A 23995-nucleotide genomic window follows, 5' to 3' on the forward strand; every position below is an offset into this window, starting at 1 on the left:
CTAGGAAGTGGATTATGAAAAAATAAAGAGTCAGATGAATGATGATAACAAATAAAAAATGTTTGCCTCATGGGACTTTTACCATCCTCCTCCATCCTGGTAGAATCAACCTCGCTACCTCCACCGATTGGGCTCCCTGTTGTGAGCCCCATGGAGGCGGCCCAATTCGCTCATCCATTGTCCTCCTGCTTGACTTATTGGTGGCCCAGGACAGGGGAGCCGTAAGATCCTCATATGACAACCTGTACAATCAGATGGTCCATAGGGTCTTTGGCCCAGGTGAGGGGCCGATTTACAGGACAGGTGCTTGGCCATTTCCTGTCTTCAATCCCCCACAGCGTTGAGAGCGCTCGAGATAACTTACCGCTTGTGTGAATATTTTGGCGACTTTGCTGTAGCTCTGTTGTTGTGATGTTAGCAAATGGTGTTGTGGTGTATGACTGTATACTGTCTGCTCAATGAATAAATGGTGCTGTTCCTGCCACTGTATACTTGTGAAAGGAGTCTTTCTCGGCTACAGAGACGAAGAGTCATTGAGTCACGATAAGTCAAACACTCCATTACACACAACCCCACCTTGTTTTGTATGGAACACAGATAACAAGTGTAATAAACCAATGTTATCAGATATAATGAAAAACATGCCACACGCACATACACTCACACACAAAAATACACACACTCCCAGTAACACACAGGAACTTACTCACCTATTTCTGCACACTCATGCGCACACGCACATGCTCTGCATCTGGACATTGACACAGGGCAAACTATTCCCTCAGTGGGTCCCTCTGACCACATAAATACTGCGTGGGACAACGGCACACGCACACAACCGCCATGGCCACTGAGGTGAAACCAGGCATGTCTCTGCGTCCTCTGGGCCTGGAGCCACCCCCGGAGCGAGAGCTGTTGTGTATCTTTGGGACGGGGGACCTGGGTCGCTCTCTGGGCCAGCGGCTGCTCCAGACGGGCTACAGGGTGGTGTACGGCAGCCGCAGGCCCCACAGCTGTGGCCCCCTGCCCCCGGGGGCTCAGGTACGCACTGGGTCACCTCCCTTTTCTTCATATCTATATGAATTCAAACAAAGAAATAACGTCTTGTGTATGTGTGTGTGCTTCTCTATTTGTTTGTTTAGGTTCTGAGTCACACAGAAGCTGCCCAGTTAGCCAGTCTTATCTTCATTTGTGTTCACAGAGAACATTATGATTTCCTGGAGACACTGGCACCACAGCTCAAGGGGAAGGTAAACATGTTCATTATGAGGTTTATGTAACCTAGCAGTCCTTTCTGCCTCATTGATCTATGCAGCGTTGTAAGCTATGCTATGGAGGGATGGGGTTGATCGATACCATGCAGCTAGGATGTGAGCCATGCTGTATTGTGCTACGCTCTGCTTTCCATATTATGGATGAATCTACATTTTACATTATCAGCAATCTCTAGCTGGTTTCTGTTGAATTTAGATGATTAATTACATCTGATGTATCTATATATATTTTATATATATTAGAGCTCTCATTTTTTTCTATTCTAAATATCCCTTGATTTCGTGCTGCTAGCCTTTTAGTGAGATCAGAGAGTGTTGAGAAGGACAGTGATAAAATATATTTCAGAAGATGGATATAAGAAGAGAGACATCGGGTAGGTGCATGACAGTGGTAGGCCTACAGGAAAGATGGGAAATACTATAACATTTATTATTTAAACCAGTCTGAATATTCCTACCGTACGTAGGCCTATACACATTACCAGGCTATTAATAACGCCTACACACACACACGTGGCGGAGTGTTAATCGGGAGAGTCGGGAGAATCCCCGTTGGGTTGTCAACGGTTCGGGGCTGTCGGGCTGATTACTGCGGGATAACAATATTGCGTTTATAAAAGTTCCTTGCAGCGCCGTCCGGCAGCCTGAGCTGTGCGTCCGCAAACCTCTCACAAACAGTCAACGTCGCAACCAAGTCGATGTTGTGTAGAGGGGAGTAACTGAGCGGCCCCTCCCGGAGTGGTACATCCCAGGTGGGCCTTGAACTGCGATTGGTACTTGCTTGCCACAACAAGTTTGTGCGGCGTGCTTGTTTTGTTTCCGGTGTAGATCCGGTATGGTGTGTAGTTTTTCTAACGTGACTAGTTGTTGCTATAGACAGCAGGTGAAAAAACGTCTACGTTTGCCAAGCCAAAAGAGCGTTAATCGCGCGATAAACAGAGTTAAAATAGGTTTGCGTTAACGCCGTTAATAACGCGTTAAACTGACAGCACTAATATATATATAAATATTAGAGATGTCAGTTAAACGCGTTATTAACAACGTTAACGCAAACCAATTTTAACGGCGTTAATATTTTTAACACGCGATTAACGCAAATTATTATTTTTTAAAAAATAAAACTTTTTGGGCTCAAAACAAAGAAGCAGTAGCCTGACTGCTATGTTCAAGGCATATCTTTGTATGTTCATCGTTAAATTGCATTTTTTTGTACCGTCCTGTTTTGATCAGTATATGCCAATGTTGTTATCAATAAAAAAACATTTGCACAAGGCAAGCCGATGCACTTCTCCATGTTGATAAGAGCATTAAAATGAGAAAAATTAATGGGACAAAGAATTCAAGGGATATTTAGCATATAAAAAAAAATAACGATTAATCGCGAGTTTACTATGGCATTAATGTGATTAATCGTGATTAAATATTTTAATCGCTTGACAGCCCGAATAAATATATATATTATGGATGGCAAAATTAATTGAAATTCAGTATATCAGGATCTAAAGAAATATTGATCCATTTCGTAATACAAAATAGAGTATCACGAAAGTTCAAAGTATTTAAATGCAAAACATAATTATCTGTGATGACACCACCAAAATACCTTAGTCACAAGGCCTTTTCACACTGCCAAGCCGGTTCGGTCGCAGCTTGGCACGCAAGGAACGTTCCTCTGCCTCTTTCTCGTTGATCGCACCATCTTTCAACGTCTTTGGTAAATGCCACTGCATCACCTTCTCTCCCATGATGGTCAGCAGCTCGCGGATTTCCCTATCACTCCAGTTAGAACTACTCATGTTGATATTGCTGCATTGTCTCTGTTGTAGAGACACAGCAACACCTCTACCAAGGCTAAGGCAAGGCTATAAAACCCTACACAGCAGCCAAAACCTCCAACATGACTGGTCATCTTCAAGAGTACCCAGATTAAAGAAAGAAAATTGAAAATTGCCATTGGGTCAAAGAACTTTACAGAAATGATTCACTACACAAGTCTATATCACCATCACAGAGCATTTCATATGTAACAGGAGATGTCTAGCTATGTTCTGCAGCCTCACCCATTATAGGAGTCAACGTGGGTGAAGTCCTAAAACAGGCAGCAATGGAATAGGACTTGAAGAGGCAAGTTCACAACAGTGCAATTGTAATGGATAATGCCCGAAATATGGCCATTGCAGCCAGTGGAAGTGAATGGGGCATATACTCTTTGGTTCTCTTCTAGTTGGGGAAGACTCTTGAATTGCAGGTGTAGGGCTGTGCCAACCAGAGGACCTTCTTTATACACCTCAGCAGAGTACTGACCGGAGATGTCTTTCAGAATGGTTCTCCTCAAACTCGCTACGATTGGGGATCCCCATCATGGGGGGAAATGCCCTTATCGATCATGCACACGAGTGTCACAATCAGTGATATAGTGGGCTGCTTCTGGTCACACACAACTGCAGTAGCAGTCTTTAGTGGTTTCAGCACCTTGACGATATCCTCCGCATCTGATATATATCACAGACATTGATTGTGTCAATGTATCTGGCGTTGCCTCGTAACTATGGTTCCAGATAGCTTTCGAGCATATCATACAAAGTCCATCATGATTAGTCTGTTACAACTGAAGTGTTGAGAATTTGCCCCTTTAAGTCCCATTCCAGTGCTGCCTGTTTTTGCACTTCACCCACGTTTAACCTCCCCATTCATTTTAGACGCAATTGGACAAGCATACAACCGATCATAGCAACAAAACGTGTGACAAAGCATTGAGCGACAAAAGGATGTCAACAAAAGCTTTGAGTGCAGTCCTTTTTTTGGTGAAAATGTACCATCCAGTTTATTTAATACTGTCCTGATACCGGAAGCAAAAGACCGCTGCGGCAGCCTCCTCTGTTGTTATTGTTGAAATGCCTTTTTGGCGTGCATGCACGTCATCGTATTTATCCTGCCTAATGTTAGATAAACGATTGTGATGGCTCGGTCTGCTTCAGACCGGGCAGAATTATTTTGGGATCGGAGCGAGGTCAGACCTATTTGCAGACCATATGAAATATGAGCTTGTGAGATTTGTCTTGTTCCCAGGCTGTTAACTCAGGTGTGCAACTCAAATAAAAGGTGAGTCTGCAGGCGATAGCTAGCCATCTCCCACTTACGTATGATATGCTCAGTGATCGAGATATGGCCCTGTGTAGCATGGCTAATCCAGCCTACTCTAAAGCAAAAAATACAATTAGCTCCTTTCAAGCACTTCACAACATGTCCCCTCGGTTCTTTGTAGATATTCAGTATGACAAAACTAGAAAAGTGTTTTTCTGATGGGATGTGGTATTTTGGCTCCAGTGTATTGAGTAAAAGCCTGAAGCCATCGTTTCCTACAACAGAAAACGACTGCAAGTCACGGGCTGTGAAATTCCAAATAGCTTTGTTATTTCTGTGGCTTTTTGACTTGATTGTGGTAAGGCTATTGCAAATGTCTTCTGTAACGTTCTTCGGCCCAATGGGACTTCTGGTACTGTTGAAGATGAACAGTCATGTTTGAGGCGTTGGCCGCTGTGTAGGGTTTTATAGCCTTCCACAACTTACAAATTGTCTTTGTCTTGTCAAAACTCATTTGTTGTTCTCATATTTCACTAGAAAGCCGAAGCATTGCCAAACATGTGACTTGAGCATAACTGGAGTTTTTTCTGTCTGTATTACATCTGATGAAGGATTCCTGCTTGCAGCCATCTTCAAGTTGTAGCGTTTGTCTCTACAGTTCTGGTTGCAGGCCTGTTGCATGCAACGTAGAAATGTGATTCATGAACGTTTTGTTAAAAAATAACAAATCTCTTGTGTATGTACGATTCAAATCTGTGAGTGGAGCGTTAATTTCATTTATTTGTTCTTGGATTTGCACATGCGCATTACTTCTGATATCCGGTATGAACAATCCGTTTCTGCAAGGAGAATCCAATATATCCTTATAATCCAAAAGATTTGTTCTGTAGAATGTTGGTGTATTTTAGTGTCTCTCTGTTGTTCACATTTCTAGTCTAGGGACAGGACAGGGCCTCTCATACTGATACAAGGTGTTCTGCCATTGTTATGTCTCAACAAGGTTGAACCGACCTGGTCCTCCGGGACATAGCCAGGGCCAGATACCTTATCAATGCTGAGAGTGCGTCTGTTTTCGTGTTATTCATATATCCCCTTTTTGTATAATACTCGCCCCAACCCTTTGGTTCGACGAGAAGAGGGTTCGACAGCCAAGGAACAAGTCATCGACCACCGGGTCCACTATAGATTATTCAACCTAAGTCTGTATCTCGCTGTATTACATCCTGGAATAAACCATCTATTCAACCCTCTAATCCAACCTGTCAAGCTGCTTTGACTTCGACTTCAAGAATTACTACTACGACTGAAAATACACAACGCAGAGTCTGTCCGAACAGTTTAGAAATAAGCTGAAATCTAACAGTTCGTAAAATCCAGAAAGTCCGAAATAGAATCACAACTTTGCATCACCAATACAGCGTTGAATACGCCCTCTGTTGTCTAAAGAGTATAATTGCGACAAAGATTGTTTGGTGGTTATCATCCCAGACCATTCTGGTTTGTTTTTACATGCCAGGAAATTTCCCAATATACTTTTCTGACTTACAAATTTAAACAGAATATATTCAGAGCGCAATCTATCCAGAATTTTGCTTTAATTTCCCATCCCTAATATATAGATAATATGTACAAACTATAATCAGTATGCATATGAATGTGTCCGAGCAGGTGTTTGTAGACCTCAGTAATAACCAGAAAAAGGACATGTACCCGGATACCAATGCTGAGTACCTGCAAAGGTAATAGCCTATTTGAATACACACACCTTTTCCATGGAAGCAAATCACTGCCATAATGTGGAATCTTAAAAGCAACTGCATTTGTATATGGAAATGTACATGCCATGAATTCATAACATTCAAATACTTTACTATGAGAACAAGGTTATCTAAATTTGATTCGTTTTGAATTCACCACTTTGAAATTAAAAAATGGCATTTCAAGTTCAACCATTTAAAAAAGGTAATTTCTAAAAACTAAATGTCAACGTTCTCTAATTCAGATACAAGATATACAGGGGTTTTTTTAGCTGCTCGTGGCGCCCCCCACGTGTCATGAAAGAATGGCGCCCCGGGCGACTGCCCGGTTCGCCTGTGCCTAAAAACCGCCACTGTTCATTACTCATCTTCAAGTCAACGAAATATGGACATCTAGTGTAGACCAGTGTTGAGCCCATCGTCTGTCACCATGTGTACAGCTACCATGAGAGACAATGGCAACTAAAGTGCTTGTTGTGCATCCCCCCACCCGACATCCCACCCCCTGTAGGCTGGTCCCCGGAGCCCTGGTGGTGAAGGGCCTGAACACGCTGTCTGCCTGGGTACTGCTGAACGGACCCCTGGCTGGGAAACAGGTAAGGAAGGAGCAGAGGCAGGAAATCTATAAAAATATGCTGCCTTTCCCCTTCCTCCAGACTGTTTTTTTATGATGCCTTAAAGGATGCTTTCAAATCACTGGAAGAAAGAAAAAGCAATAACGGTGTTGATAAAGAGCCACTGATCCTCTCCCTGATGAGCTGGCAGATGTTTTGCAAAGTGAATAGGTTTGCTGACGCAATCAAGGGATTTCATCCTTCCTTGGTGTACAAACAAAGGGTTTCCCAGGGCTTTCCGTTATTTGAATGGCGCAGGACACTGTAGAAGATGGGAAATAGATTTAAAAAAATCTGATTTGGTTATTGATTCTACAGCATTTTTCACAGAAGAGGAAAATGAGGAGAATGCTTGTGTAAACAAATAACAGGCATTGAGATGTTTCAAAGACGAGCCAGTATTTACCTTAGCTTTCAAGTATCTTCTATAAAGAGAAACACAAACAAGATGAAATCTCAGGAGATCAAACCTCAATCTGCCTAAGTACTATTTACAGAAACACGCACATTTTCATACATTTCATGAACATACCTACACATATGTGCACATGCCCATACAGACACAAACAGGCACACACTCACCTGCTCATACAAACACACACACACACACACACACACACACACACACACACACACACACACACACACACACACACACACACACACACACACAAACAGTGCTCCATTTCCAATAGAATCCTATTCTTTGACCGAAGACCAGAAGGCGACATTTGTACCCACACACCTTCATGAGTTGGAAGGAGTGGAGGTATGAGTGTGCACAACTGTGTTAGCAAGAGAGTGCAATTCCCTGGCCAGCAATTTGATTAGATCCTCAGCGGGTCTGGGGCTGTGTCACATTTACATTCAGATGGAGATTTAGTCTGTTGGCTGTCCCCTGCTGTTACTGCTGCAGTAATGTAGGTAGACATAGCTTGCTGCCCAGCCAATTTCCACACACACCTGGTGGAAAAAAAACACTCAATCCTTCTGACTAGGTGTTTCAAACGGTTGTCCCACTTCTGCTGCTGCTGATGTTGTTATTGGGTTTATTATTATAATATCTTTAACAACCTATCCGAGAGTGAGGTATGCAAGGCTCAATCCATTGAGCTTTGGAAAAGAGGAGTTCATGTTTGTTAAATTTATATACAGGACGCATGAATGTACTGTTTATTTTGTATATACTTGAGGAACACCCATCTAATTGATACCAATCTTATTATAGTGATCTAATTAATCGCCATGGAAGCACAAAGTAGCAAACGTGTAAAAAAAGGTTATTATGTTCTGTTATCAGAAAGGATATATTGAATGATAGAAAGATGGCAAAACAGTTTGACCCTGAATAGGGGGAACACATCTATTAACTTTGCCCATTCAGGATGTAAGCAAATGAGTACAGTACACCTGGAAACTAACATCCCCACCTCCCATCTCCAGGTGTTCCTGTGTGGGGACAGTGCTGAGGCCAAGCAGGCGGTCAGAGAGCTGGCTACCAGGCTGGGCCTCAGCGTCCTGGACAGAGGCAGTCTGTCAGCCGCCAGGGAGGTGGAGGACTTCCCCCTGCAGCTGTTCCCCGAGTGGAGGCTACCTCTCTGCATCACCACCGGCCTCACCGCCTTCTTCTTCTTCTACCTGCTCATCAGAGACATTATCTATGCCTATGTGGAGCAGGACAAGGACATCTCCTTTAGGATCATGGTGTCCCTGGCCAACAAGGTAGAAACATCCAAACACCATCTGGACCAGAAGGCCCTCCGTAGTATACGTGTTGCTTCTACTCCAGCTCCATGTGTTACAATTCTATAACCTGTGTGTTCATGCAGGTGTTCCCCATCGTATCTCTGATCATGTTGTCTCTGTGCTACCTGCCAGGCGTAATGGCTGCCATCCTTCAGCTGTATAGAGGAACCAAGTACAGGTCAGCGAGCACAGACTGAAGATAACCTTCAATAGCTGAGCCACAGTGAGCTTAGTTTAGACCTGTCATTCACATTGGGTTTTAGGGAATGAAAAAAATAACAATGAAGAAATGTGGACTTGCAGTCGCTTCCCTGATTGGCTGGACCGCTGGATGCTGTGTAGGAAGCAGCTGGGCCTTTTGGCACTGGCCTTAGCCTTCCTGCATGTGCTCTATACATTCATCATCCCCATACGTTACGCTGTCAGACATAAACTCATCTCAACGGTGGTGGATGAGGTAGGCATACTTTCGTAGGTTGGCCATGACCCTGTCTTTCCCCAGGCAAGAGAGCCACCTCAGTCTTCGGGTTCGAGGTTGATCGTTTCTCATTCCTTCCCCAGATGAAGGACAACAAAAGCACCCCGTTCTACTTTGATAACACCGAGGCCTGGGCCACAGACTCCTTCTTCGTGCTCGGCATCATGGGCTTCTTCCTGTACTTCCTGCTGGGATTGACCTCCCTCCCGTCTGTGGGGGGCTCCCTCAGCTGGAGAGAGTTCACCTTCGTCCAGGTTAGCTTAACATACCCTCGCCAACTAGTGCTGCATTTATCCATTCATTCACTTTTTGCCAACACAGCCAGAATAATCAACGGAAGGTCTTCCACGCAGCCATCAGACCTATTGGCTCCATCCAAACACAGAAAATTCTCGATTGTGAACACTAAAGCGTCAACTCACTCCTTTCACTCATAGATCCGGATTTCATTTTTTGTATCTGGATTGTTTACGGTGTACAAAGAAGCGATTAAGGAAACGCCAAACTTCTTTGTGGAAGTGTGTCAGTGTGTGCGTTCAACTTTGAGAATATGGAACTGCATATCAACCCCATGAACATATTATCAGTAAAACCTTTGTCCACGAGACTTAAGGATTCTTGCGGTACGTCTTTCAGCAGAGTCGTTAAAACATGGTAAATCCAATATGTCATCCTCCTTATATGTGTCCCAGGAGTCTAGTTAACTGAGTGTCCAAGGCGGGCCCGCACCATGCAAGACTGGCTAACTTTAGCCCTGTACTTTAAATGTTAAAGTATTCATAAAATAGAATTATGATACTAGTGTAGAAAAGCCCCAGAGAGAGACAACTATTAATACAGGTCACTGGTCTGTTTGTGGGAAGGTCAGACCTGCAGGCAAGGGTGTCAATTGGGCTTTAAAAGCAGGGCAGTAAAATAAATAGTAGGAGTCCGTATGGCTTTCAAGTTGCACGTAGCCCTATGTGACACTAGAATATGGAAATAAATAAAGGGGGAGAGGAAATGGTTAATGCATTGATTACACACAATAGAGTGTTAAGGTTGAGCTATTTTTTTATCACCCAATTATAGATGATAAAGTTTGGTTGTGAAGGACAGATTACAGATAGCACCATGTGTGAGCCACTTATTAATTCAAGTGTGCACGATTGTGGTTATGTGCTCACACATTTTGGCAGAAGATCATTGTAATATGTAAAAGAAAAGCTGAGTCACAAGGATCAGCTGTTAGTAATTGGATCAATGGTAAACACTGATTACTACTGAGGGAGTGGAGTTCAATACCTCCAACACATTAATACCAGTGTGCCTTTATTGTACCCTAGTGCTTGTTTTCGGTGTCTCCCAGGAAAAGCATAATTTAAACTCTAAAAGTAAATTAAATCAATCACATTATACAAGTAATTCATAACAGCACTGCTTAAGAGGCCAATGCTGGTGCTAAAAAAACAATTATTCTGGAGAAGTGGCAAACACGATTAAATCCTTTCATAGTCTAGTTAATCACAAGAAGATTCCACCACATGTAGAAGTATCAATCATTTTCCTGTGGGTTGAACGCTGGTGATTTGTACATCGGCACTGTTACTTAATGTATCACCTTTAATGTCTTCCCCTCTCTCAGTCCAAGCTCGGTCACCTTACTCTTATCGTATGCACGGCCCATGGATACATATATGGCTGGAACAAGTTCCTGAAGCCCTCCACCTACAAGTGGTGGACCCCGCCGGGCTACATGCTGTGTCTGGTGGTACCCTCCGTGGTCCTGGTCCTCAAGCTGCTGATGGTGCTGCCCTGCGTGGACCGGAGCCTGGGCCGCATACGGCAGGGCTGGGAGAGGACGGGGCCGGAAGAGGGGAGGGCCAGCCTCAGGACCACTACTCTCTGAGTGATGGATTGATAATATACATATATATCAATCAATCAATCAATCAATCAATCCTCGGTATTTATATACCGCTTTCTTTCTCATATGGCTTCCATCCCGAAGGGATAAAAACCGAGCTCAAAGCGGTCTGTACCTGAAAGTGTTATTTTTATTTATTTTTTGTGTCGCGTGTCATCGGTTGCTGGGGTCCAAAAATATAACCAGGTCGAGATCAGCTTTTTTTTTTTTTTTTTTTTTTTTTTTTAATTTTGGGTAAAAAATATATAAGAAATAAATATAAAGAAGTTAAATAGTTCGAGTTAAATATTAGAAAAAGCTCTCTCGAAAAGACGTCCTTTTAGTATGGAAGCCCGTTTCCGCCAGGTAAAAGAAAAAAAAATGCAGGTCATAACTCATTATTTTGACATATGATCTCATTATTTTGAGATAGTATCTCGTTATTTTGGCATAGTTATCTCATTATTTTGAGATAACATCTCATTATTTTGAGATAGCATCTCATTATTTTGAAATAGTATCTCATTATTTTGACATAATTATCTCATTATTTTGAGATAATTACTCCGCAAAGTACACCACCAGCATTCAATACGTTGGTTCCCCGTGCTTGGACCTAGAGTGACACAGTCTGGGGAAATGCCGTTTTCACTGCCGTGCATAAAACTTTGCATTGCGGCAATGTGTGTGTTCTCCGTCCCGTGATCCAATCTCACTTTCAATGGGCGACCATGCTGCATCACTGAATCAATGAAATACCCCGCTATAAGACGTGGGTCGCTGTTAGTTGAGTGGGTGTTTAGCCAGATCATCTTTCGCGAGAACCCATCAATGCAACCACTGATGCATATCCCATACGGCTTCAATTTGTCATATCCATCTATGTGCCACACATAATTCGGGCCACGACTGACATAGACTCTACGTCTCAGACGGTGCCGTGCACGGAGATCCACGCCACCACCATCCATTTGACGCAGCAAGAGACGAACGGTCTCTCTGTCCGTGATGATCCCTGCCATCCAACACTTCTGTTGCATCCACCTGTAGCCATGTTGTTGGCCAGAGGACTGTAATTGGCGATGTATGAAATCGGCTACTTCTCCGATGTCCGCCTTATTGCGTCTTCGCCACAGCTGATTCCTATGAAGCACTCTTTCTAGAGTTCTTTTACTAATGTTTATGTTGTGCTCCATAGATAATCGAGCCAAAATTTCAGCATTTGTATACCTCCGTCTGAAATAATCTTTAATAATCGAGTTCATCATCTCCAGCTAATCTACTGTAATAATAGGCTATATGTAGCACCTATGGATAAGCTACAATTAGGCTACAATGACTGGTCTGGTCCTGTTGAGAAGTTATCTCAAAATAATGAGATAGTATCTCATTATAATGAGATAGTATCTCAAAATAATGAGATACTATCTCAAAATAATGAGATACTATGTAAAAATAACGAGATACTATCTCAAAATAACGAGATACTATCTCAAAATAACGAGATACTATCTCAAAATAATGAGATACTATCTCAAAATAATGAGTTGTGACCTGCATTTTTTTTCGTTTACGTGGCGGAAACGGGCTTCCATATTTTAGTCTACTTTACATAGTCTAATTTACAGAGTTTCTTACATTTATAGGTAGATCGTTCCATTTAGAAGTCATTGCGTTAAAGATATCTTTACATTTCTTTTTTTCGTAAACAATATTAAGATCATCCCTTCCAACTCTTAGTTCTCTAGTAGGGCTATACATAGAAAAGCTTTCCGCAATATAACATGGACTTTTTCCAGAGACAACATTGAACATTAGCAAACTGAGTTTAAAATCTATCCGATCTTCGATGGGGAGAAAGTGGGCTTTCTTAAGGAACTTGGAGGTGGAGCACTTCTTAGGAACGTCATAGATGAGGCGAACAGCTGCATTTTCAACCTTTTGCAGTTTCTTTAGATGACATTTAGGAGTCAGTGCAAGGAGACTGTTGCAGTAATCAAGTTTCGACAGTATCATGTTGTGTACATGCTTGATTCTCATGTCAATACTCAGTGAGCGCTTAATCCTTCCTAGATTACGGAGATGGAAGTAACTAGCTCTGCACTTCTCTTGGATGAACTTGATCATGCTGAGTTTTGAGTCCAGTACCCTACATATATATATATATATTAGAGCTGTCAGTTAAACGCGTTATTAACGGCGTTAACGCAAACCAATTTTAACGGCGTTAAAAAATTTATCGCGCGATTAACGCAATTGTTTTATAAAAAAAAAAAAAAAAAACATTATTTATTTTTTTGGCTCAAAACAAAGAAGCAGTAGCCTGACTGCTATGTTCAAATGACATTTGTTCAAAGCAGTCGTTTAATTGCACTATAGGCTCTTTTTTTGTATCGTCCTGTTTTGATCAGTATATGCCAATGTTGTTATCAATAAAAAATCATTTGCACAAGGCAAGCCGATGCACTTCACCATGTTGATAAGAGCATTAAAATGAGAAGAATTATGGGACAAAAAAATCAAGGGATACGATTAAATATTTTAATCGCTTGACAGCTCTAATATATATATATATATATATATATATATATATATATATTAGTGCTGTCAGTTAAACGCGTTATTAACAGCGTTAACGCAAACCTTTTTTTTTTTTTTTTCTTTGGCTCAAAAGCAGTAGCCCGACTTCTATGTTCAAGGCAGTATGTTTGTATGTTCATCGTTTAATTGCACTATAGGCTTTTTTTTTTGTATCGTCCTGTTTTGATCAGTATATGCCAATGTTGTTATCAAGAAAAAAACATTTGCACAAGGCAAACCGATGCCCTTCACCATGTTGATAAGAGCATTAAAATGAGACAAATTAATGGGACAAAGAAATCAAGGGATATTTAGCATAGAAGAAAAATTGTGATTAATCGTAACTCACAATTAATCGTGAGTCGTGATTAAATATTTTAATCGCTTGACAGCACTAATATATATATATATATATATATATATATATATATATATATATATATATATACAGTGGTAAGAATAAGGTAAGAAATTGATCTTAAAGAAGACATATTATGGTGTTTGCACAACAAGTAAACAGTATTTGAGTTCCAGAAAACATGTTTTCGAAGTTGTTTGCTGGATATAGCTTTTGGGAAAAAAAATCTCACCTACCCCTGTTTCCCTCTGTTTCAGTCCTTTCAAAATACGCTGTTTCTGGTGTCTGTAGCTTTAATGCAAATGAGCTTCTGCCCATTGACCAATGAGCTGTCAGACTTAACCACAGCATGGAGGAGAAGGGATTGTTGCCGTTTGCGGACTCCAGGAGCTCTATATCTATATAATATAATAATAATAATAATATTATGTATGGGTCTTTATATAATATTATATCTAATATCACGGCCAAAAGCAATGTACGCCCGGATGATATTATGAATCATAAAGACTGCGTCTGACGTCTCCGGCACTTCCACAACAAGTAAAGACTCGTAGTGGGGGATATCTCGGCCATGATTGAGAAGAATTGGGGGAAAGGAACTTTGGCCTTGACTCTCTGAAGTCCATGAACTGCGACATGGAGGAGAAAGGGATTGTACTCCGGGAGTTGAGCTGCCGGACTGCCGCGAGCGCCCTGTGCCAGAGCTGCGGTGCAGCCGAAGCTTCGGCCGGAAGCTTCGGAGCTGGAGCTGCCGGACTGCTGCCGTTGAAGCCGTCCGGCAGGGGGAGGCAGTCCGGCAGAGAAAGGGATTCTACTCCTGGAGCTCAGCTGGGGCCGAGTTCCCCCTGCCAGAGCTGCTCGTCCACTGGTCCACAAAATCTTAGCTATGCTCTGATTGGAGGGGAGTGGGGAAGTGGGAGGTAATATTCAACTTTGCCCCCTTCCTATGTAGGAGGGGGCGCTGAAACTGACTCGCTCGATGGTAACTGACAACATTCAGAAATGCATATCTCACTCAAATATCATGTAGACTTTTTTCAAAGTTTGTATGAGTGTTAGAGCACCAGAGACCCAAAACAACACCCCCAAATCCCAGGAAAAGTGTTGTTTTTCATAATATGTCCCGTTTATTGCCTTAATTTAACAAATGAGGAAGAATCCAGATTTTTCCTTTTTTTTGAGGCCTTTGGAATTAAAATAGCCTCACATCTTCACATACCCTTCACCATGCCTAGGGATTGGCATGGTTATTTTCAGTTAGCCTAATGATTTCTCAATGCAAATCCAACCTAATAGGCTAACTGAAATAAAACCATGCCAATCTCTAGGTATGGTGAAGGCTATGTGATGTGGGGCTATTTTAATTCCAAAGGCCTGGGTGACTTTATCAGGATGCATATTATCCTGGATCCATGAAATAAATGTCCTTTAAAAATACAAATCTGCCTGCCTCTATGGGAATTTAACATAGGGGTTCCTATACTTATGCACCCTGTATTTGATTGAAGAACATTTATTTATTTACAATACATTATTCATTCACAAAGAAAATTGGTGGCCTAAAAGGTTGGATTTTTCTTCATTTGTTTAATCAAGGCATTAAGATTGATTTCCAAAAGGTGATTTATTATTCCTATTTTTAGTCAACTTTAGCATGGGTGCATAAACTTATTCTTACAACTGTATATATATTAATCATCATACTATCTATTTTCTATAAATATATGTTAACATGCAATTTCCACCCCCCAATTGTATGCAGGTGCTGTAGATGTAGGTTGACCCTTCATATGAAGGAGTGCTATCCTCACACTATATACTGCTCCCTTCACGTATATTTTCACCAATAAGTAAAACAACACCAAATATCATCATCATTTATGTTTCTTTGTTTGTTTTTCTTTTATCTTTCTCTACCAAGAGAACAGGTAATTGACTTCTGGTACAATTAGCAGAGTCAGCTGGACACTGCTCTGTAAGATCTGGAAGAGGAAATCATTTTGTATTCACAATCAGACCCCGCATCCAGAATTATTTTGAATGTAAAATTGCTTATTTTATTTATAGTGGCTTTCATTTTAGCTATTTAACTTGTTGATGTTTTGACAATTGTAATCCTGAGTCAAATTTGTAATAAAGCAGAGACATAAAAGACAATTTGAACATATTATCGTGGCTATATGGGAACATTAGAATACTGTTACTGCTATCAACACATCTAACAGATGGGACGGTTTTTCCAAGTTAGACAGTTTTCGTGATTTATCACAACATTTGATATTTGGGTTATTTTGTGTGTGCACACACACCTACACACACAAACGCACATAGGCACACACAGGGGCGTAGCACGGAATTCTGGGCCCTATATAGGTCCTGATGGCCCCCTCCCCCGAGTTTGTTGACAGGGGGGGGGGGGGGGGAAGAGTTGTTGACGGGGGGGCGGGGGGAAAGACGACCTGATGGGGGGTGAGGGGGGGGTGAAGCATTTCACGATTGATCATACCACCAGGGGGTAGTGGAAAAATCCAAAATAAGAAAATCAAGAAATTATTATTATTATTATTTTATCTATCTATTTATCTGCCTTGGGCCCCCCCAAGCCTGTCCACCTTACACCCCCAGTCCGTCGGCCCGACACACAGACACTCACACACATGCAGACAGACCCAAACAATCACAGGCACACAAATTCATAGATAATCATACAGTCACAACAATCACAGGCACACGCAAACACACACACACACACACACACACACACACACACACACACACACACGCACACACACACACACACACACACACACACACACACACACACACACACACACACTTAAACATACATGTGGTATGTTGGCATTCACATGCATGTTATGCCATTTCTTGGCATGACTGTTTATGTTGTGAAAACCGTTCCACAATGAGCGTGAGATGGGAGAGCTTTGTTGCCCAGAGCATCTTGTTATCCAACATCTAACGGCATTATCTGTGCTTGTGATCTGCAATCTCACAAAGCAACCTCATACTCTATTATTCTCCCATTACAAAGATGCGTGGTGGATTGTTTTAGGGCTGCTTCTGCTTTGGAGTACATTGGGCTGTTCTGATGAATGCATGAGATATAATATCAGTTTGTAGCCTTGGGGGGGAAATTAAGATGTAGTAGCACCAAGAAAAACTAAAACAAGCATGCCTTACCATGAACACTTTCAATCCTGTTGTAGTTCACACCAAACCTGTTTTCCCAAGAACAAGATAATGTATTTAGAGGCATGACAGTATTTTTGTTTTATTTTCCATGATGTTAACATACTATACATGATTTCCATCCTAGAGAATCTTGATCTAAAAGCCTGATATTAAAGTGTATGTGTGTCAACTATGCAATTTCTTCTTTGCAAATGACTTCATACAAAAGTGTTTTGAGGAACTGCTATAACACATGTAGTAGCTGTGTTGTTATGTTCTTGACTTTTCCCACAGGTCCATGTTAATAAAAGGGACAGCTCAGGGCTTACCTGTAGGATATTTAGGGAAATTCAGCTCCAATCCCGCCCATTGATTGGCCCGTGCATCTCAAAACAACATGAGCCTAACAGCCCATCAGCAACAGCCATCCCCATATAAATATTCCATTAACAGGAGGAGCTAGAGACAGCCGTGAGACAATTCAGAGACCTGCAGCTGTGATATTATTTGTCAAAACAAAACATGAATGCTTTTAGGCATGACCTTTTGCGGTAGAGATGTTTTCAAGGGAATCAAACATCATGTATTTTCCTACCTAATAAGTCTCAACATGTTCTTGCTCACGGTTGACTCATTCAAACATCCTATGGTTCTTTGTGAGCAAATACGATGTTTACATACATCTGAAATCAAGCAGAGGGGTATTCCATCAAAGTCACAAACGAAAGCAGCGCTCAGTTGATTAAGCCCTGTTAGAACTAACGTCAACTTCCACTTGAGGCTAAAGCCATTCCATCAACGCAGTTCAGCCGCGGCTAACGTTATCGTGGATTAAGCAAGCTCACGAGATATGCAACCAGCCCAGAACCGTGAATGTTGAATCATGGATCAAATGTCTTTTCCAACGGCGGACAGAAGGTCTGCTTGTTGAGGTCTATGAGGCATTCAAGCATATAATAACTCAAAAAGAGAACACATAATCATTAATAAAAACAGGGAGGGCGCCTGGCAATAAAATCGACAATCTTTTAAATGCAAGTACTAGCGTAACATATTTAAAGTTAATATTGACTGTAGATTTGAAATCAGGGAGATAGTCTCGAAGTAACGTGTCAGACGGTGGTTCGGGGTTTGATCCCCACCTAATTATTCATTTAGGAAGGAACTGGAGAAATCAAACAACTTTTCATGCCTTTTATTTTCCATTACTTTGAATATTCTAAAATGACTAACCATAGTAATTATCTCAACAGAGGTCGACTCGGCTGCCTTCCGAGAAACTCACCTGAATGGAATTCATGTGGCTGACAATTTCCCATGTAGAAGTGTCTGTGTCATTGTGCAAGTTAGATTTGGGTTCTAGGGATAATGTAAGACATACTAATTATATAAGAAGTCAATTGTTAGGCCTAATTTCTCTGATATAAAGGGAATTACAAAAATAAGCCAACGCCAAGACACACACAGGACGCGAACTCGGGTCACCCGTACTACAGGGCTAATGCTATACCACTCATCCAACTGCTGTTTCCTAAATTTGATAGAATACATACATTTCTCTAGAAATGTGTTGAGAAAATATCCTGGATAACAATAGATAGCAATTCATTCAAAATATTTATTTGCATTATTTAATCTTATGGTATATATGGTATCCCTTCCTTTTACAGTCCCCTAATTACTAGGTATTTACCCGGTAAATATATAGTATATCATAGTGTATTACTGGGTAATTACCACTGGTAAAAATAAGGTAAATACAGAGGAATTACACGGTAAATACACAGTAAATCATAGTGTATTACTGGGTATTTACCACAGGTAATAAGAAGGTAAATACAGAGGTAGTTACCCGGTAAATACATGGTAAATCATAGTGTATTACTGGGTAATTACCACTGGTAATAAGAAGGTAAATACAGAGGAATTATCCGGTAAATTATAGTGTCTTACTGTGTAATTACCACTGGTAATAAGAAGGTAAATACAGAGGAATTACAGCTGAAGTAAAAAATACCCATCAACAACTAAGTACTGTGTAGTTGTAACTGTTTTAGGTTGGTAATAACTCTGATATTGTGTACTTCCTAGGAAATTAGGCAACCAATTCTTAGAAACACCTATTAATTCAAGTTACAATTGTAGTTATCCAAGGTTTATGTTGGTAACAGCCCAAGTTTAATGATGTACTGTAGAAATTAGCATAGTACTTTCCAATAAATTACTTTTTCTTAGTTATTATTCATAGCTACACCCATTTAGAAAGGGTTCATTCGATTTACCTTAGAAACTATGGAATTACTTACCTTGTAACAACTTCCACAGGAACAGTTTTCCTCTAGTGTCATGGTACATCTTCTTAAATACTGGGTACAAAGCCGTTTGTTTACATGGTATTACCAGGTTCTTACCATATAATTTATAATAGATACATTCCATTGTCCATGCAGTCGACACAAACTTGTACCATGTACGTTCTGCAACGTTACCAAGTAAAACACAACAATTTACCCAGTAAGTAAGCTGAAACTGTACTGTAAAAGGAAGCCTTGTTTGTTTCCATGGTATAACCAGGTTCTTACCATATAATTTGTAATACATTATTCCCTTTTCCATGCAGTCAAAACAAACTTGTACCATGTACGTTCTGCGACGTTACTAAGTAAAACATGCCAATTTACCCACTAAGTAAGATGAAACTGTAGTGTAAAAGGAAGCCTTGTTTGTTTCCATGGTATTACCAGGCTCTTACCATATAAGTTGTTACTGGTTATTCCCTTTTCCATGCAATCAACACAAACTTGTACCATATATGTTCTGCAACGTCGTTCACCAGTAGTTAAGCACTTTAATTGTTGTTATAAAACCCCAAACCACTGTTGATGAAAGGCATATTAAAATTAAACAAAATCAAAGGCTTATCTTTCAAACAATGCATATCTCACAAACAGGCACTGAACACTGAAAAAATCAACTCCAGAAACAATTCCATGGTAACGTCTCTGCCACCAGTCTGTGAGTGTAATTTGTAGACGGTCCCTAAAACAGGTAGCAGCCAGAACGTAGATGACGTTGCACAGACATCGATAGCAACAACATGTCTTTGTGATTTTTCTCGATACGGTGTCCTAAACTGTCCTCAAAATACTAAGCCCGTAATGTAGTGCACTTGTGTTGATGAATCCGATTGGGTGGTGAACCGAATATCCGGCGAATATCAAACCGGAGGCTAACTCGTACCTGTTGAGGCGGCATGCTCCGGTAGAGCTGCTCTTTAGCATCGCGCTAACCGGGGCTAACAGAGCCTGTCTCTTCCCGTCCTATTAACTGTACTTATGGGAGAGGGCCCGATTAAATCCGGATATTTTAATAAGTTGGGTGTCTGAGTTGTTTGAATGACAGAAGCTCCGCTGGCTCGATGCTGAAGTGCAAACCGGAGCTAACAGCCTGTCCCCTCCCGTCCTAATTAACTTTATTTATGGCTATGCCTTTTTCTCTTTTTAATATGACCAAACCCAATGGCCAGAGGACCAGCATCCTTTCTTAACTGATAAACAAAATAATCTTTGAGTTCTACATGTTCTAGAAATGTTCATTAATTGACTGTCCTAATGTTTATTTTCTTGTCTTCCCATTCTTTATTACAGTATGGAATGGGAGATTTGGAGGTACCTGGTCAGGCCTTGGTCAGCCTACAAATCCCAGATGTAGAGGATGCAGGGATACCTCACAGAGAGGACACTAAAGAGGCATCTCTCAACCATCAAGTGGACTCAGTGGTTTGCGAATGACCACAAAGATGCTCCCATAGGCAGATTGCTGCATGGCATTCGCCACTTATTCAAATTTTTGAAGGAGTCTTCATTGTGGTCACTTGCCATAACACTGTCATGTGTTTTAGCAAAACACCATCAGTAGCATTTAAATTGAGTTGATGTGGACGGCTCTTTTTTTTGTCTGATTTTTTCAGTGGTCAGTGCCTGTTTATGAGATATGCATTGTTTGAAAGATAAGCCTTTGATTTTGTTAAATTTTAATATGCCTTTCATCAACAGTGGTTTGCGATTTTTTAACAACAATTAAAGTGCTTAACTACTGGTGAACGACGTTGCAGAACATATATGGTACAAGTTTGTGTTGATTGCATGGAAAAGGGAATAACCAGTTACAATTTATATGGTAAGAGCCTGGTGATACCATGGAAATAAACAAGGCTTCCTTTTACACTATAGTTTCAGCTTACTTAGTGGGTAAATTGGCATGTTTTACTTGGTAACGTCGCAGAACGTACATGGTTCAAATTTGTGTTGACTGCATGGAAAAGGGAATAATGTATTACAAATTATATGGTAAGAACCTGGTAATACCATGGAAACAAACGGCTTCGTACCAAGTATTTAAGAAGATGTACCATGACACTAGAGGAAAACTGTTCCTGCGGAGGTTGTTACCAGGTAAGTAATTCCATAGCTTCTAAGGTAAATCGAATAAACCCTTTCTAAATGGGTGTAGCTATGAATAATAACTAAGAAAAAGTCATTTATTGGAAAGTACTATGCTAATTTCTAGATAGTACATCATTAAACTTGGGCTGTTACCAACATAAACCTTGGATAACTACAATTGTAACTTGAATTAATAGGTGTTTCTAAGAATTGGTTGCCTAATTTCCTAGGAAGTACACAATATGAGAGTTATTACCAACCTAAAACAGTTACAACTACACGGTACTTAGTTAAGTTGATGGGTAATAGTGGAGGTTTTACTTCAGCTGTAATTCCTCTGTATTTACCTTCTTATTACCAGTGGTAATTACACAGTAATACACTATAATTTACCGGATAATTCCTCTGTATTTACCTTCTTATTACCAGTGGTAATTACCTAGTAATACACTATGATTTACCATGTATTTACCGGGTAACTACCTCTGTATTTACCTTCTTATTACCAGTGGTAATTACCCAGTAATACACTATGATTTACTATGTATTTACCGGGTCAATACCTTGTAATTAGGGGACTGTAAAAGGAAGGGTTACCAAATATTATGACTGCCATACTGCTCGAGCATAACTTTTACGACCTGATTGAGTTTACTTATAAATGTACATCATAATACATTCGTCTTACAATAACTCTGAATCATTTATAATGATTCAATAAGAAAATAGATTAACATAAAAGACGCCGTAGTAGGCGATGTCGCTGCCCACTAGGAATTACCACACAGGATGAGCTTCGACTGGTTGTCGACTTTAATTCTCTCCTCCTTTCACCACTGGCATCTTAACACCTTCTGGCACCGTGAGAACTATGAAAATTGACAGAAATACAAATGCCATAGTACCAGATTTCAGTAAATAATACATAGAAATCATCTTCACATTTTAAACTTAAACAAATATATTTTTAGTAAAATTAAGCAATGAATTTTACATTAAACTACCATTTTTAAACCGCTATGAGTTGCAGCTCTTATTCAAGTAAAATAATGACCGTTTCTCTCAGTTTTAAATAAATGAAACACTCTTTTTACAATGAATACACCATTAGTCTCCTACTACCTCCTTCTGCTTCCAAGGGCGCTAAGTTTGAGCTAAGTCTGCTAGAAGCCCGTCTTCCTCACACACACCTCGCGGTAACAGTCCTTACACGAGAAATACAATGACACAAAAAACACGGAGCAAACTACAATTAAATAAGCTTTTACAAGTTTTAACACAGGATACGACATGTAAATTATTCGTTTGCATGTTTTACCAACTCTGTAGCATCGTGAGCATGTCGTTTTTGCCGAGACAGGAGCAGGAAGTCTAGCGTCTTCGATAACAGGCAGTAACAAAATAAGAGTGGTGCTCGTCAAATAAATGTACAAAAAGTAAAGTGGCATAACTTCTGGACGAAATTAACTGCCATTTACAATCCCACCAAATCCTGCTACAATGAATGAGCAAATACACAAGATGCAAATGAATTGTACAGGATTTCTTGACTCCAATTAATAAATTACTTTACATTGAACTGTCAGAGGTATACAAATGATTTGTTAAATTATTGGCTCTCAGGTTGCGCTGAGGTGAGTGCCATTTCTGTCTTGTGGATATGTTGAGCAAATACTCCTTCCAGTGACCCCAGAATTGTTCGATGAGATATTGAACTCTTCTCCAACTCTTTGTAGCGTACAAATCCTCCTTCACGAATACTCCAGGGGGAGGAAGAGCAACTTTAGATTTCATCATGATGAGATGATTCGGTGTTAAAGGTTCCAGCGCATGAGGATCATTGTTTCCATCTACTGTTAATGGGCGACTGTTAACGATTGCCATGGCCTCATACAACAGTGTTCTGAGAGAGGCGTCATCAAGTCGACCTGGGCACTGGGCGAAGGTTGCATTCAGCACTTTCGAACAGTTCTAATTTGCCGTTCCCAGACACCGCCTGCATGGCTGGTAGAGGGGGCGTTGAAGAGAAATACACATTGCTTCTCAGACAGGAACATTTCCAGTAGCTTGGTGTCGAATAAGTGCTTCCTTAAACTCATTTCTGGCGCCAACAAAGTTAGAACCTTGGTCGCAGTGTAGTTGTCGGACAGCTCCTCTGAGGCTGATACAGCATCTCAATGCGTTGATGAATTAATATGATTTTCGAGCATCTTAATATGGACAGCTCTTGAGTACAGACATGTGAAAATCAGGCCATATCTTTTGTATTTTTTGCGGGCTTTCTTTACAATGAACGGCCCAAAACAGTCCATGCTGCTATTTGTAAAAGGTGCTGAAGCTTCAAGACGTTCTTTAGGGAGTTCAGCCAACCGCTGGTTCTCTGTCGGCCGACAAAGTTTCCTGCAAAGCACACAGATGTGTATCAGTTTAGCAACCAGCTTGCTGCCACCAATGACCCAGAATCAATTTGTCCTAAGCTCCATTTGTGTCTGGCTTCGACCCTGATGGCATGTCTTAGCGTGGCAGTGGGACACAATCAGCTTAGCTGTTTCGTAAGATGACTGGGTACTTGATTTTGT

At 40.8% G+C, this 23995-nt stretch overlaps 1 protein-coding gene across 1 annotated transcript; it reads left to right on the forward strand.

Moving 5' to 3' along the window:
* The first annotated feature begins 723 nt into the window (after nucleotides 1–723).
* Nucleotides 724–10860, forward strand: LOC132458731 (metalloreductase STEAP4-like). Its single transcript, XM_060053006.1, has 9 exons — nucleotides 724–1041; nucleotides 1143–1250; nucleotides 6027–6097; nucleotides 6627–6711; nucleotides 8173–8451; nucleotides 8559–8653; nucleotides 8779–8932; nucleotides 9037–9207; nucleotides 10578–10860. The coding sequence occupies exons 1-9, from the start codon at nucleotides 844–846 to the stop codon at nucleotides 10839–10841; spliced, it is 1425 nt and encodes a 474-aa protein (XP_059908989.1). The 5' UTR covers nucleotides 724–843; the 3' UTR covers nucleotides 10842–10860.
* Nucleotides 10861–23995: the final 13135 nt, after the last annotated feature.

This window comes from Gadus macrocephalus, chromosome 6, assembly GCF_031168955.1.
Source record: "Gadus macrocephalus chromosome 6, ASM3116895v1".
Lineage (NCBI taxonomy): Eukaryota > Metazoa > Chordata > Actinopteri > Gadiformes > Gadidae > Gadus > Gadus macrocephalus.